This window comes from Siniperca chuatsi, linkage group LG7, assembly GCF_020085105.1.
Source record: "Siniperca chuatsi isolate FFG_IHB_CAS linkage group LG7, ASM2008510v1, whole genome shotgun sequence".
Classification (NCBI taxonomy): domain Eukaryota; kingdom Metazoa; phylum Chordata; class Actinopteri; order Centrarchiformes; family Sinipercidae; genus Siniperca; species Siniperca chuatsi.
Window position 1 is genome coordinate 4,339,732 of NC_058048.1, and position 15,562 is coordinate 4,355,293.

Here is a 15,562-nt window from a genome sequence, read left to right on the forward strand (position 1 = left end):
TAAATTCTACAGTATATTATTCACTCAGATCTCATGTTCAGGTTGCAACGTCAGCTTTTCAGCTTTTCAACATTGTAGTAATTTTGCCTTTTTGCCAACAAAACCAGAACAGATCTTAGTGGAATCTTAGTGGTTTTTAAGGTGTAGCATGAACTCAAAAGGTTCAGTCTCTCACATTCAACAGTTTGAATTTACTATCTGAATTTGAATCCATTGTTCACCATTAAATCCATAACATGTTACAATAACTTTTGGTGTTTGGTGTGTGTGATGGTATCACAGGTGTACAGCATGCAGAGACTCACGGCAGTGGGCTTCATCAGAGCCGTCCTGGCAGTGGAGCTGGCCGTCACAGCGCTGCCAGTCGGGGATGCAGCGGGGGGGTCGGCGACACAGGAACTGACCCCGACTGCAGCGACCAGGGGAGGGCTGGGGAGGAGGGGCCTGGGTGGGTACTGGAGCCAGCGTCACAGAGCCGTTAGCTGTTGTCAGAGAAATACAAAGTACAGAATGTCACTGTGGGGATTTATCGTCGAAAAGGTTTCAGTCGTAGTCATCTGGACACTGTTTTCAGAATCAGTCCAGATGACTACGACTGAAACCTTTTCTACGATAGAACACTCCTGGACGAATGAGGGACTACACCGACTGTGGGGATTTATATTTGCATTCCTTTTTTGTTTATTATTCTTCTTTTCTGTTTAATTGTACTAGATTTTATTTAGGTTTATTCAGTTTAACATTTAAATCCCAACATATACATTCTTCAAAAAAAAAACACATGAACATGACATGCAAACATGCACATCAAAAATGAACCACTACTTCTTTTAACCTCAACCGATCAACAGGAGGTGGTACCTGTGGGACATCCCAGCTCATCGCTGCCATCAGGACAGTCAGCGTAGCCGTCACACACCCAGGTGTTGATGATACAAGCTCCAGAGCCACAGTGGAAGCGGTTGGGGGCACAAGTAGAGGGACCAGGGGCTACAGTGTGAGGGGTAACACCACCTACAAGAGAGGACAAGAGAGGAGATTCAAGTTTAATGACTGGGGATGAATGGGGAGTTTGATAATTCAAGCATGAAAAAATATCGACATGGTACACTAAAGAATGTATTTGTATGTATATCAGGTCGGTACGACAATATTTTCACACTATATTTAGTGGATAGAGGTTAACGGATGCGAGATGCAGTTTTTGTAGATAACTATTCTGGCATTGTTGCCTTTAACTGATAGTTGATGGTGAGGGCATGAGGCAAAACAGAGGGGTGGGGGGACAACATGTGATAAAGTCCACGTCAAACCAGGGACATTGTGTTTACATGGTGTGCTGTAACAGACTACAGAGGGAGTTTGTCATTGTTAATAATAAGGTTTGATGTCACTTATGATAACATATCAACCTAAGTGTTAACAACCAAGTAGTCTTATCACAGACTAACTGTGTACCTGTACACTGGGCCTCATCAGACCAGTCCCCACAGTCGTTCTCCCCGTCGCACTTCCACCACGTTGGAATACAGCGCCCATTTCTACACTCATACTGGAAATACCTGGAGCAGCCTGGGACCTCAGTGGGAGCAGCTGCAACACACAGAGCAAAAGTTTGCATCAGACACTGCTGCTTCAACGTAACTGTACTCACTTTTCAGAAAAATCAGCAGGAGAACAAAAATAATGTACTGCATTAACAATCTGTTAATTATTCAATATGTATATACAGTGTATCCCACATGGTTGAATAATAATCACTAGTTGTGCTGGTGTCCCTGTGTATTTCTGCATAAACTCTTCATCCTCACCACAGTTGGCTTCATCAGAGTAATCCCCACAGTCGTCCATGCCGTCACACTTCCACTCCAGGCTCACACACACTCCGTTGGCACACTGGAAGGTGTAGGCATCACACACTTTGCCAAACTCAGATGGCGTGGCTGACAGAAAATACACGGGGACATTAGTAGGTTACACAAATCAGTTTGTTGCACAGAAAAAAATGAAAAAAAAACAACAACAGTGACAATAAGAGAGATACATGATAAGACAAATTGACTGATGCTAAACCAAAACTTTACACTCTGCTGACACACAAACCTGATGTAATGAGGCACTGTTAACGTGCAGAGGTGTGTGAGAATCAGGGGAAGTCCAGTATAAACACACCTCCTTCTCATGTTAACTGTCAGTGTGGTTCATTCAGCGGCTATCTCACAAACATCATTGTTGGTTGATTTATAGTTTCAACCGATACAGGTACAGTCCGCGTTTTGAATTACTGCAGATTTGGATCCTGTCCCTCATTTTAAGGTGACAAAGACTATGTTCCTACACGCTCAAGGCCTTTTTCACCAAAAACATATTGATCAAATTCCCAAAAATCAAAAGTTTATAGCATCTGATTCTGAAAAGTCAAATCATGTTGCACTTATGTCCAGAGCTGCTGTTTAGAATTACTTCTTTATATAGTTTTCTAAGGATCATAAAGTGTTACAAGCAGGGATTAAAGGATAAGAAACAAATGGCGGGCTTTCTCAAAAACAATGCAGTGATAAAGTAACGGCATGTGAGTGTTCCTTACCACATCCAGCATACTCGGCGTCCTCATCAGATCCGTCTTCGCAGTGTTTGATCCCGTCACAAACCAGCGACTGAAACAGACACTGGGCTCGGTTTTTACAGACAAACTCCATGTAGCGAGTACACAGGGGGTCTGTGGGTGAAAGAAAGAAACCAACATGCAAAATGACTCATCAACATACAATGACTTTTTCCAACATTAGACTACAGATTTTGCAGTGTATTTTTGTGTCCATTAAATATTCCATATACATTTTTACATGAAATGTATATCATATGCAAAACCTTTGTGGTACTAAAGAAGCATAAACTGATGTTGTGTATGCTTTAAGCTATGCATTTTACAACACACACAAACATGGCCTGTGGTGTTCCACAGGGCTCTATTGTTGGCCCATTCTTATTCTCCCAACATATTCTATGGCTCAGTGATACTCTGCATAAACATATTGGTAATACACCTCTTCATTGTTTTTCTATTACAAACTTATTTAATGTGGCAGTGGAACAGTCTACAAAATAAGTTTAACACACAGGTATGTCTCCTTTAAACTCTGCTGACCTCTTAACTGTCCTGACAGTCTGCCTCTCCTCATGACTAAAAGTGCATTATGGTCTACAGCAGATGTCAAAGAATTTCCTACAAATTATAATAAATCTGTAAGTCTAATTTTCGCTTCCCCTGGTTATTATCCACAGTTCACAGAGGACAGCCTAAAAAGCAAGCAGTACTCAATTGGTTGCAAACTGCAATTTCACCACTAGATGCCACTAAATCCTACACACTGGACCTTTAACTTTTGATGCCTATGTTAGGGACTGTGCACTGACAAATTACTGTAATTCTCTTGATTTTTGTGTAACTCAGAAGTACCTTACTGGTCAGGATTTAAAATATTACTTATTAACTATCCTGTTGGACTGAAAGTTGTTTTTGGGGCGAATATTCAATAGCATAACCAGATTAACACAATTCATTTAGATATGATCTTTCACTACCCAACTCCATTCTTACTACTACTCATTTGACTCTGTTTCTGATGACAACTGTGCATTCTGCTAAACAAACAGGATCACTCACCGCAGTTGTGCTCATCAGCACCGTCTGAACACTCCTGGATCCCGTTGCAGTGTGCGGTGGCTGGAAGGCAGGTGTGATTGGAGCAGAGGAAGCCATTACACCGAGTTCCTTCTGGAAACACACAGAATAATGTAAATAAAATATTACTGATAACAGAGAACCATTGCTTTCATGACTGTTCCTTAGCTGCTACAGTAGCTGTCAGGGCATGAAAAATGCTGATTATCGATGGCTAATACTATACTCCACACACATTACACAGGCTTCTTCACTGAAGCACAGGAGAATAGAAAATAAAACTTACTTTGGAATCTGTAGAAATAATTGCATTAGAAAAAGCTCAAGTCAATTTTATGGTATTGATGAACAGTTAATGAATACCAAATTAAAGTTACAAATTAAACTAACCCCAAACTTACACACCAAATGACTGATTTTATATACAGAAGGAAAGTAGTCATTTGTCAAAACATGGCTACAAACTGGGTAAAAGCAGCTTTTTACATGTTAATATTTGGTGCTCATAAAGATCTTACAGTATTTTTGACTTGATCAGTGGATTCTTTGTCTTTACTTTCAACGACACTGTCAAAATACTATTAACTTGTTTGGTACAACATCACTGTAAAGGTTATGACCAACAGCCCATGATACTGTCCATAGTGTTCTGCATATTTTTTGGTTTGGGTAAATATCTTTTTTGGTCAGACCGACCACGTGTTTGTGGAATCAAGCGAAGCCCTACAACCCTGCACTCATATCCGATAAGAAGGCTCTAAACAAGATAATTCAACACTTTCACTAGGATTGTATTTTCAGCAGGGCTGGTTGGTGAGTTTATTCTAAAATGACATGAGTTCTACAAATACATGCTGTCAGTACGTACTGACTGGTTTTAATTTACAGCACAACAATCTAGTTAAGCGTGCTACAATGACAATGTGGAGTATGTGTGTGTGTCTCAACTTGCCACAATATCGGGGGTCTTCATCGGAGTCATCCTGGCAGTCGTCATCACCGTCACACATCCAGCGCTGTGGTATACAGTGACCTGTGTGGCACTGGAAGCTACTGGCCTCGCATGTATGGTGGCCCACTAGGGACAAACAGAGAGAGATTAAAGGCTTGGAGAAGCTGGTAAAACAGAGATGTGCTTCACAGATGACAGCATTAAACCCCTTTAATCTGAAATGTCGTGATTCTAACTGCAACACACATTTAGTCCAAATGGCACTGCTTTGATTATGCATTACTGTTAAGTCTTTGCATAAGCAAATATACATCTTTACTTCCCTGTAAATATATACAGGCCAGTGGATTTGTATTAAAATAGGTACAGAAATAATTATATTGTTTGTGTGATTACTCCTGCGACTGTGGCAAAAGATAATGCTGAATTTTTCTCATGATTTATGAGATTCTATTTCCACTGTAACAGATCTTGTAGCTTTTTTTTAAATGATGTATCATGTCGTCACCTGTGCAGTTGGCCTCATCTGACCAGTCTCTGCAGTCATTGTCTCCATCACAGCGCCATGCCTCGCGGATACAAACACCTCGTGCACATGTAAACTCTCCTGGGCCACACTGATGAGACTCTGAGAAAGGCATCAACAATACAGTTAGTGCTTGCAGAAATTGCATTTCCATTGTCGTCCCTGGTACAGCAAAACCAATAACTTGTTGATTAACTTAATTATATGGGTCAGTTTGGCTTGGATAGACTTTAAATTTAGAAAAGAAAAAAAGAAAAAGAAAATTTTACATACAAACATGTATGCAGTACTAAACTAGCATAAACTAAGACATAGTTTTAAAGTACATGGTGACAACAAAATCAGTCTGACAAGCTAGATATGAACTGTGGAGTCTCACAGGGCTCTTTTCTTGGCCCAGACATATTCACCTGAAACATACTCTGGCCCAGATACTTTGTATAAAAACACCTGCAATAAGCCTTACTGTATTTCCATTTCAAACCTATTCAATGTGGCACTGGGAATGGCCTACAAAATCCTGTTAACACACAGCTATGCCTCCTTTAAACTGAATCGACCTCTAACTGATAACTTCCTTCAAATTATAATCAATCTTAAAGTGTCTCTATTATCCACAGTACAAAGGGCAATAGCCTCAGATGATTCCGTTTGCTAAGATCCTTGGAGCATTATCTGACAGTAAGTGAACTTTTGACGTTTAAGTCAAAAGGATTGTGCACATGAGCTTTTTGCAGTTTAGAGGTTTGAGTCATTCAGAAATCCCTGCATATATACATTTACATATATATATGTATATATAGATGTGTGTGTGTGTATGTATATATATATATATATATATATATATATATATATACACACACACACACACACACACACACACACATATATACATACATATACACACACATGTATACATACATACACACACACATATATATACATACACATACATATATACACATATACATACACACACATATACATATATACACATTATTATTATTACTATATTATCTGCATATATTCGAATAGAACTGTATATATTCGAATAGCACTGTTTCCCATGCCAATAAAGCCCAATTGAACTGATGGAATATTTTCAAATAATGTTATATATGTAAAATGTTCCTTTTCATTCTGTTGCTTATCATCATCTCTTACCACAGTGGTCCTCATCACTGTTGTCTCCGCAGTCATCTTCATGGTCACATTTGAAGGCCAGGGGGATGCAGGAACCCGAGGCCACGCAGCGGAACTGGTTGGATGGGTCACAGGTCGTAGTGGCTGAAAGTGGACAGGAGACAAACAAGGACATCTTTATGTAGAACCAGCTTGTGCATTAATCTACATAATGAGAAAAGTGATGTGGCTTAATACTTACGACATTCCTGTTCATCACTCATGTCTCCGCAGTCATTGTCGCTGTCACACTTCCAGATGCTGCTGATGCAGCGGCCGTTAGAGCAACGGTACTGGTTGGGCAAACAGCTGTGCTCTGATTGGAGGAAAGAAAGGATCACATGCAACTACTTATTGATCAGTCCGCCCTGAAACTAAGGCCTCATGTCCAACAGAGACAAGATAATTTATCTTACAGCACAAGATCATCATCAGGATGGTGCTTTTGTCTCACCAGTCTTGACGCAGGAGTCGTTTTGGAGCTGGTAGCCTGTGGGACACTGGCACTGCAGCTCTCCATTGGGCATGGTTACAGTCGGGGAACTGTCTGGGCAGACACAGGTGTGTCGGTGGCCGGGCTGAGGCAGACACAGCAGGCTGCATGGCTGGTCGGCACAGGCATTATGGCCTGGTGGACAAGAGATCCGGACCTCAGTTTGACCATTAATACAGTATAGTTTAAATTAGTTTTGAAACTCTCCAGGCAGTAATCCTGACGGGTAATTTCTACCTGTAATCTACTATTTGTTTTATAAGTGTATAGTGTTTGTTTTTAACTTTGTGCCTGAAACTGAAATCTAAAGTCTAAAACAGACCCAGTCACTTAAAATAATATCTCATTGATTCATTTCTCACTATTTCTGCTAAGCTTTCAAACTTGGACAATACTCCACTCTGTTCCTCACCCCTGTTCTTCCCCTTATAGAAGATCTTGAGGTCCATGACTCCGGTTAGTCTGCCAACAATGAGCTCATTGCTCTGGGAACCAGCTTTTGGAGCTTTGAATATCCCCATTCTGGACCAGTCGTCCCAGTACAGGTCATTCTGAAAACAGCATCCAACACAAGCTTGTGAAAACTCCTTATTAGTGAAGACTTACACAATCAACTTATTTTAAAATCTAATCCAACCCTTTTCTGATTCAAGACTGGAGAAAAGTTTGAAGACAGGCATTTTTCACGTTGTACATCTATTGTATATACAGTCTCACCTTGAAGACAGCAATGGCGTACGGGTGGGGCAGCCCCTCCATGAGAACGCTCCTCTGGCCCCCGGTGAAGTCGGCCCTCTCGATGCGGTCGCTGTACGCTTCAGTCCAGTACAGCCAGTGGTCGTCAGCTGTGATCCCATTGGGCCAGCGGACGCCCTCGGACACGATGCAGGACACATTGGTCCCATCCATGTAGCTCCGGTAAACACCAGCTGCTCGGTCTCCCCAGTCAGTCCAGAACATCAGACTGTGGGACGTGTACAGTGTGAATTCAACTGGGATTTTTCACTAAAACTTAACTTAATGTAAAATTGGTGTATTGTTTAATTGTCATTATGGAAAAAAACACATCTAATGAGCTAAGCATTAACACTTTAACCTGTTTGTCTATTGTAATAAAAACATTTGCCAAGGTTGCACTTTGTGACACAAGGCTAAAACAAAACGCAGCTCCTACAAGTAGTAAAAGGAATTAGGTAATTTATGTAATATTTTATCATGGAGATTCATCAAATATCTGATCAAAGGTTGTACCAATGTCAGATAATTCCACCCTGCTTGGTCTAAGGTGCCTCCTTCCTTACAAATAGAGAGACTGGCTACAAAAATGGCCTTATTTGCCCCTAATAAGAGAGACCAGACAGGAGAGAAAGAGGAAGCGAGTGCAGTGACGCAGAAATAAATTCATTTTCTGACCAAATCAGAAAGGGAATAAGGGAAAAACAAAGTCAAAAAGAAACGAGAAAACAAATAACACTGTTGTTCAGCTGCACTCATCTTAAATACAAGCAGAACCACGTTTGCAGAAGTGGAACCAACTCTTTGTTATGGTGCATGTGAGTGAGTGAGTGAGTTTCAGATTCTTTTTTGGGGGGGGGTTTGCCTTTATTTGGAACAGCTGAAGAGAGAAGTCTTCAGATATTTGAGTGTGAGGACATTTTTGGAAAGTGTGGATATCTTGTCTGGTCATGGTAAATGGATTGTAAATGGACTGTACTTATATAGCGCCTTTCTAGTCTTTCTGACTACTCAAAGCGCTTCAACTACATATCACATTCACCCCATTCACACACATTCATACACTGATGGCAGAACTGCTCATCAGTTGAAAGAAACGAATCATTCACACACACTCACACACCGAAGGCACAGCCCTCGGGGTTCAGTGTCTTGCCCAAGGACACTTCGACATGTGGGCTGGGGGAAGCCCAGCCGATCTCGGCCGATCATCCGATTGGTGGACGACCCGCTCTACCTCTAAGCCACAGTCGTCCCTCTATTCATAATTTTCACAACAATGTGATTGATACGCATGCAGTGTTTATTGTCGTTTGACTTTTAGATTAAAAAAATCTGCATTTTGCTCATGTGCTGGTGTAAACAAACGTTTGACAGCCTCAGAAATCATTTACTTAAATGATGCTGGTTTCTTAAATTAAAGACGGAGCTTTAGAGTGATAGCAGGTTTTAACCCTGTGTTTGGTGTCTGGTGATGCAGCATACACACACATATGTATATACAGTATATACTGTATATATAAATACATATGTATACATTTGGATTGCAGATTGTGCCTTTATGTTAAGGTTAAGGGTAAGAGGGTCCTCATAGATAGAGAATTACAAATGTGTGCATGTGTGTGTATGTGGGTTACCTCTCTCCAGGCAGCAGAACCAGAGCTCTGGGATGTTCCAGGATAGAAGAGTTGAGCAGAGTGTGACGCAGGTCGCCTTCAGGGTTAGACACCTTCAAACGCAACAACAGCGAAACCTTTCAGAGGTTCTTCAATTTCAGTTTGAGACATCTGATAATCTTTGGATGGCAGAACTATATTAACTAATTCAATAAATGCTATCAGGTTATAGGTTTGGGTGGAAAAACTGTAGATCAAGAATCGTTTTTAAATTCAGAACAAACTATTTTAAGAGTAAGATGTCTACGTGCAACTCCCATTAACACAACCTACTTGTACATAGATTCAAGGATGGGCTCAATCTGTATAAACAGCAATAAGTAAATGTGGAAAACAATGGAAACAGCGTGGGACACAATGTTAAACTAAACAAACTCATAACGCAACATCTGTTATTAACAAATTAATTCTCTAACTGCTTTCAAAGAACCAAATTAGCTGTATGAGAATTAACAGGATAATTTCAGCCCGATAACAACATGTAAGTCTGGCTTAGTTAAACCACATTTAAAGAACAGGATGTCCCCGGATGTGTCTACAGCAGTAAACATATCTAGATTGGTGGCGTCCTGAGTCCTATACACTACCTGTCTTTTAACAGTGTTAATCCCATATACAAACACACACACACACAACACTTCTATACCTCAATTTTCTGCGCCCCAGCGTCAACCCAGTACAGCAGTCTACTGATGGGGTCAAAGGTCAGAGCCTCCACATTCTGCAGATCTTTCCTTACTATAACCTCCTGACCTGTACTGCCGTTCAGACACAGACGCTGCAGCAGAAAGGAGAAGCTGAAGGTTAACATTAGTAGGACATCGTGGTACCTTGGTAAACATACTGAATAACAAATGAGACTATTGTGGTGCATAATGCTGCAGTTACAGTTACATCATTTCACAAGCGAGCAAAGATTCCTGCTTGGCAGGATGACAGTTTAACAAAACTGTGTATAATCAACAAGCTCCTCTTGAGTCTCTGCACTCATATCAACATACACTTGAACCACTCTGATCTGAAAATCTGCAGTTGCTCTGGTTACCTCCCAGTGGAATTCCACACTGACCTGTATGGTGTCCAGTGAGATGTCAGCCCAGTACAGGCAGTTCCTGTCATAGTCGAAGTCCAGAGCCACCGCCTCCCTGAGGCCGGCCAGAGGCAGGGCCTGATCTGTGCCTGTGGCCAGGTCGTAGCGATGGATGGAGTTCCTCACCGCGTACAGGATGAACTCGTTACTCTCTGAAAGAGCACAGGAGACATGACTGATAGGAAAAGACACTTAGATACACATTTGGCCTACATACCAATCTCATGACACTGTTTGTGGGAGAAGTACTGACATAATTATGAGTGTATTAACCTGTGTAGTAAACCAAGCTTGGAAAAAATATATATTATTGCAGAGATTTCAACTAGTTTTATTTTATGATATTAATGTTTTTCAAATATGTTCTATATAACGGATACAATTCAGAGAGGGAAATCTTCCACATCATTTTATGTCTTATTTTCAGACTAATTCACAGATTTACTCTCTCAACCAGAGAGCCATCCAATCGTCATCCTCCCAAACACCTCAATAGCAGAAATTCATTTTTTCTAAGATATAGGGTTCCTAACTTATGGAGCTCAGGAGTCAAGAGTTACACATAAGAATGCTTTAAAGAGCCAACTTAGGAATAAAAAAGTTATTTCTGACAGTGAAGAATAAGACACATTTATCAAGCGACTTCTACTTACAGTGAAGTGTAGGAGTAACGTTTAAGAACAGTTCTCAAGTGATCACGTTCAATCAAATGTATGCTCAGAGCAGGAATAGCCAGTGAGAGACAAGGACTTACAGTACATCTGCCCCATTGTCCATTCTTTTTAAAAATCCTTACACTGCACTCAGTAATGTTATTCTGCAAAAACATGTGATTTTAAGTCTTATATATCTTCATTAACATGTGAAATTCACAACTATCTAATATATTTATAACATATAAATATATTAATAAAGATGAAATAATAGGCAATTAGCTGAAATGGAAACAAAAAGAAAACCTGACAGGAGAAGGAGGGAAATTCTGCGGCTGGTAGAGGAGGTACATCAGAACATACTGTTAATCAGAATTAAGAACTGGCATAGCATTATCAAATGTGTGCAATATTTAACCCATTTTACAGTTTACAAGAAATTAGCAGCTGCAAATGATAGGCTGAAGCGAGCATATTCTGAATTATAGACCCATTTGTGATGCTGGTGCTCTAGTGTGACATTTAGTGGCAGTGAATGTCGCACACAGCTAAACAACGTAAGAGACCGAACATTTGAGTCAAAAGAAATTGAAACAATGAATGAAGAAATTGTACAAAATGAATTGAAGAAAAACAAAAGCTTTGATTCTCGAGGTTTGAGAGTAAAGAGAGAGTTTGAGAGTTTTTCCTTTCAGGTAAGTCCAAAATGTCATTTTTAGCAGTTTGATAAATATGTATCCAGTTTCTTGGTTAAAACGGCATCTTCGTCCTACAGCACGTTTAAAATGATTTTAACCTCTGTTTTTTAATTTTGCATTGTTATTTTTGTCATCTCTAGGATTTTCACTTTTAGTATAAAACTGAAACTCAATTTTAGTTGGATTCTAACCTGCAGTACTTTGGTACATAGGATATTATGGGATTCACTTTCATCACCCAGTGTTCAGTTAAAAAAGGTCAGGGATCTAAACTATACACGATCAGGAAAACCTCAATGATAAACTCGAAATGGTAAAATGATTTGGGCAAAAGGGACCAATTCCTGTGATTCTGGTAAACCTCACCCAATCCCTACACATCCAGTGAACATAAGGAAAACAGGCTAAGCCAAAAGCTAATTTTGTATGTTTCAATATCATACAACTCACAGAACTCACAGAAAATATTATGGTTTTGTACAAACTGTACCCCTGCATAGATTTAATAAAGTGCAGGTTTACCTCCGACGGGACAAGGCAGCATCTCTCCATCCAGTCTGGACTCCACATCTCCTCCACTACAGCTGTCGCCTGGTACCTTCCTGTAGCTGCAGCAGGAACAGAAAGAATTTTCGACACTTGGTGGTGCTCTCACCAAACACATCGAGTGACAGCAACAGCCGTTCTCTCCATAGCAGTGATAAACCAAAGAGAACAAAGGCTGGTTTGCATTCTGGGGAATTCTCAGGTAATGACAATTAATGACACTAGTAAAAGGTGAGGACTGTAGGTCCTAATTATTATAAGCACCAGGTCAGGGGTTCAAATTTGAGCTCATGTGCATTGTCCACAATGCGACACAACAAACCACAAAGGTTCAAATGAAAAACAAAGAACAGATCATTGGGATTTATCAAACAAGGGAATTCGATTTTTTACTTCAAGCTCAGGTTTCACTCTCACCTCTGTTATCTTGCCATGTACAGTACTATAGTTTTATGACAAAAATAAATAATACAATTTGCCACATAGGGTCCATGGATCTAGATTTGGTCAAATTAGAGTCCATGGGGCCCCAAGGCATGGCAGCAGGGAGAGGTCCACGACTTGACAATATCTGACAAAACCTGACAAAAGGGGCAATAAAAGGAAAAAAGAAAAAAGCTGACCATATGAAAACTCATGTACATGTGAATCCACTAGTGCTGCAGATGCCAACATTATGCTAATAAACCACACAAAGTAATCCCAGGACGCACATTTCTGCACTGTAAAGTCAGATAATAGCAGCTTACCCTTTGCTGCGGCGGTAGGTGGTGCCGACAGGACATGGCACTGGGGGAGCATAGAGGTCGCCTAAGAACTCAGGGTCAGGCACACACACCTGCAGAGACAAGTCTTCACTCAGCTTGAAGCCGTAGTCACTGGAAGGAGGAGGAGGAGGAGGAGGTGGACAGGTTGGGAGAGGAAACACAGGGACAGAAAAAAAACAGCCAGTTAGCCTCTACCCTGTGATTAATGGCAGCACCTGATGTGCATTTTAAAACAGACTCATTATGAGTTGTGATGGGAGCTCCAGGAGCAATAAAAATGTGCCGAGTAGGCTTAAACCAATGTATTGCTTTGCCGGTATTGAAATTAAATTTGAGTCAGATATCAGCCAGCCAGTGCCATCTACCTCCGAGAAGCCCCACTCACACTAAAGCTAATGAATATAGATTTTTATTTTTAACTCTTAGGTCTTTTTAGCGAAGTCATTCCAATGTGGTGTGGGAGGGTTTGCCTAAAGAGCTATTTACCAATTCAAATTAGTAGTATAGTAAAAGTATTAGTAGTAGGGATGCACCGATTGTGACATTCTGGGCCGATATAGATACAAAGTTTAAAATAAAAATTTGGCCAAATGCCAATGCCGATGTTTTTTTGTCGTTGCTTATTTTGTTTTTGTTGTTATTTATTCGGGCCAGGGAAACCAAGATATCTTCATTATAAAAACATAACTGAACTGTTTTAACGTCATTCAGCCCTTCATTACACTATCTTTGAATGAGCATAAATTCAATCATACAAATTCATGAAACAACCTTTAATATAACCTTTCAGATGAAAAAGATTCTTATTTTGAAAAATAACTGCTCCGTAAAGCCTACAGGAAAAGTGCAGAATTATTGCGACACAACAGATAAATATTGGCCACTGCCATCAGTGAATGTCATCCTATTTCCTGATAGGCCGATAGCAGTCAACAAGGCGAATATATTGGTGCATTAGTAGTAGTAATAATAATAATTGTATGGACAGATTTGTGAAGCTAAATATAAATATATAAATGAAAATATGTACCCAACAAATAAAAGGAAAAAAAACCCTTTTCACTTGTGACTTGCAAATAGAAGTTAAAGTGAATATGAAATGGCTATAGATGTAAAGAAATTTACAGTTTGGTCTGCACAAAGGGTGACAATTAGTTTTGTGTTTAAAAAAAATGAACATATTCCATCAAATTCATTTGTCACAGATGGACTCTGGATTCAGTTTGAGGCATGTCATGGATGATCAAAGGAAATAGGACACACCTGAGCTCTCTCTGTAATGTCACAGCAAAAGAACACATAATACTGAATCCACGCTATACATAAGTGAAGTAGTTCTGCATTTAGATTTCAACATTTCTGTTATTATGAGGTATTTTATGTAGACAAAACAGTGTAAGATTAGCTCATTCTAAGTTGAAAATTGAGCTTTAGAAGCTGCTGAACACTTGACGAATATGAACGTTTTGTGCACGTGTGGGTCTCGAACCATTCGTAGTCCTGGCGTGTGCAGGAGCAGTTAGAGATGGTGACGGGCCGGTCAAAGTCCTCCCCGTTAAAACATGTAGCGTGGGGAGCTCGTCTCTTAAACGTTATCTCTCGGCCCAACAGACACTCGTTACCATGCTCATCTGATGGAGACCAGCGCTTGTAGTCAGCCTCAGAACACGGCACACCTGGAGAAAAAAAATAAGGTCCATTTGTCAACCAGTCTTCCGTTTGGTTCTCCTCTAGCCCTGTAGAGGAGAAGCCTTAATATAATCGTTCACAGCTCTTGAAAGCACCTGAAATTACATGTATTTCTCTCCTTTTCTAACCCAGCTAGTATAGATTTAGGCATCATTTCCACAGCAACTTCTGCTACACACTTCCATCATACTGCTAGCATCATGGCTACCAAGTGTGAGGTAACTATTATGATTGCAGCTCCTTTAACTACAGTAGGTCGTATTTTTGTGTGCTTCGACATTTCACTAAGTCTTTAGCTTTTACGCAAGTGTGTTTTTACTTAGCATAATACTTAGCGTCGATTAGAGATTACAAACCTTATACCTACCTAAGTACCCCATTAAAAACTTGATTTACAACTAATTATTAGCAAATCAATCAATCTTCTAAATTTGAGCTGCATTTGTTCCGGACTTCTGCATAGTAACGTAATGATTTTCTTCCTTCTCTTTTTTTCTGTTGGCTGCTACAAGACTTATGCTAACGATACGTTCTAAAAAAGACATTTATTCTCAATTTTATGAAAGTGTGACTGTAAACTCTTGTTCTTTTAGTTGTAGTGTCTTCTCAAAGACAAGTGTAACCAAGTGACACCAGTCATCTCAGTTAACCCGAACAAACAGCTGCTTTTAGGCCTTGTTAGCTAAAGTTGCTACATGGCCAACAGGCTATGCAGCAACTGTAGCTAACATGACTTTATTTAGCCAACAGACTAAAAGTGACATATGTAAATGTCTTACCATGCAATGTAAACTAGCCACACAGTGTTATTCCCTTTTTTTTTGCCATTGATGTGAGGTAGTGTTACCTAACAAGCATAATTTAACACTA

The 15,562-nt window shown here is 40.0% G+C and overlaps 1 protein-coding gene across 1 annotated transcript in view; it reads right to left on the bottom strand.

Moving 5' to 3' along the window:
• The window catches only part of sorl1 (sortilin-related receptor, L(DLR class) A repeats containing), a 98,060-nt gene that overhangs the window by 18,426 nt on the left and 64,072 nt on the right, over positions 1-15,562 (bottom strand). Inside the window, exons 14-32 of the mRNA XM_044202093.1 lie at positions 14,493-14,679; positions 12,986-13,114; positions 12,213-12,298; positions 10,319-10,491; positions 9,896-10,027; positions 9,211-9,302; positions 7,556-7,802; positions 7,251-7,389; positions 6,800-6,973; positions 6,548-6,661; positions 6,328-6,450; positions 5,146-5,265; positions 4,638-4,763; positions 3,668-3,778; positions 2,588-2,719; positions 1,812-1,943; positions 1,459-1,593; positions 862-1,014; positions 306-482 (exon numbers count right to left, since the gene is read on the bottom strand). Coding sequence (XP_044058028.1) covers positions 306-482; positions 862-1,014; positions 1,459-1,593; positions 1,812-1,943; positions 2,588-2,719; positions 3,668-3,778; positions 4,638-4,763; positions 5,146-5,265; positions 6,328-6,450; positions 6,548-6,661; positions 6,800-6,973; positions 7,251-7,389; positions 7,556-7,802; positions 9,211-9,302; positions 9,896-10,027; positions 10,319-10,491; positions 12,213-12,298; positions 12,986-13,114; positions 14,493-14,679 — 2,682 coding nt within the window. The remainder of the gene's footprint in view (positions 1-305; positions 483-861; positions 1,015-1,458; positions 1,594-1,811; positions 1,944-2,587; positions 2,720-3,667; positions 3,779-4,637; positions 4,764-5,145; positions 5,266-6,327; positions 6,451-6,547; positions 6,662-6,799; positions 6,974-7,250; positions 7,390-7,555; positions 7,803-9,210; positions 9,303-9,895; positions 10,028-10,318; positions 10,492-12,212; positions 12,299-12,985; positions 13,115-14,492; positions 14,680-15,562) is intronic.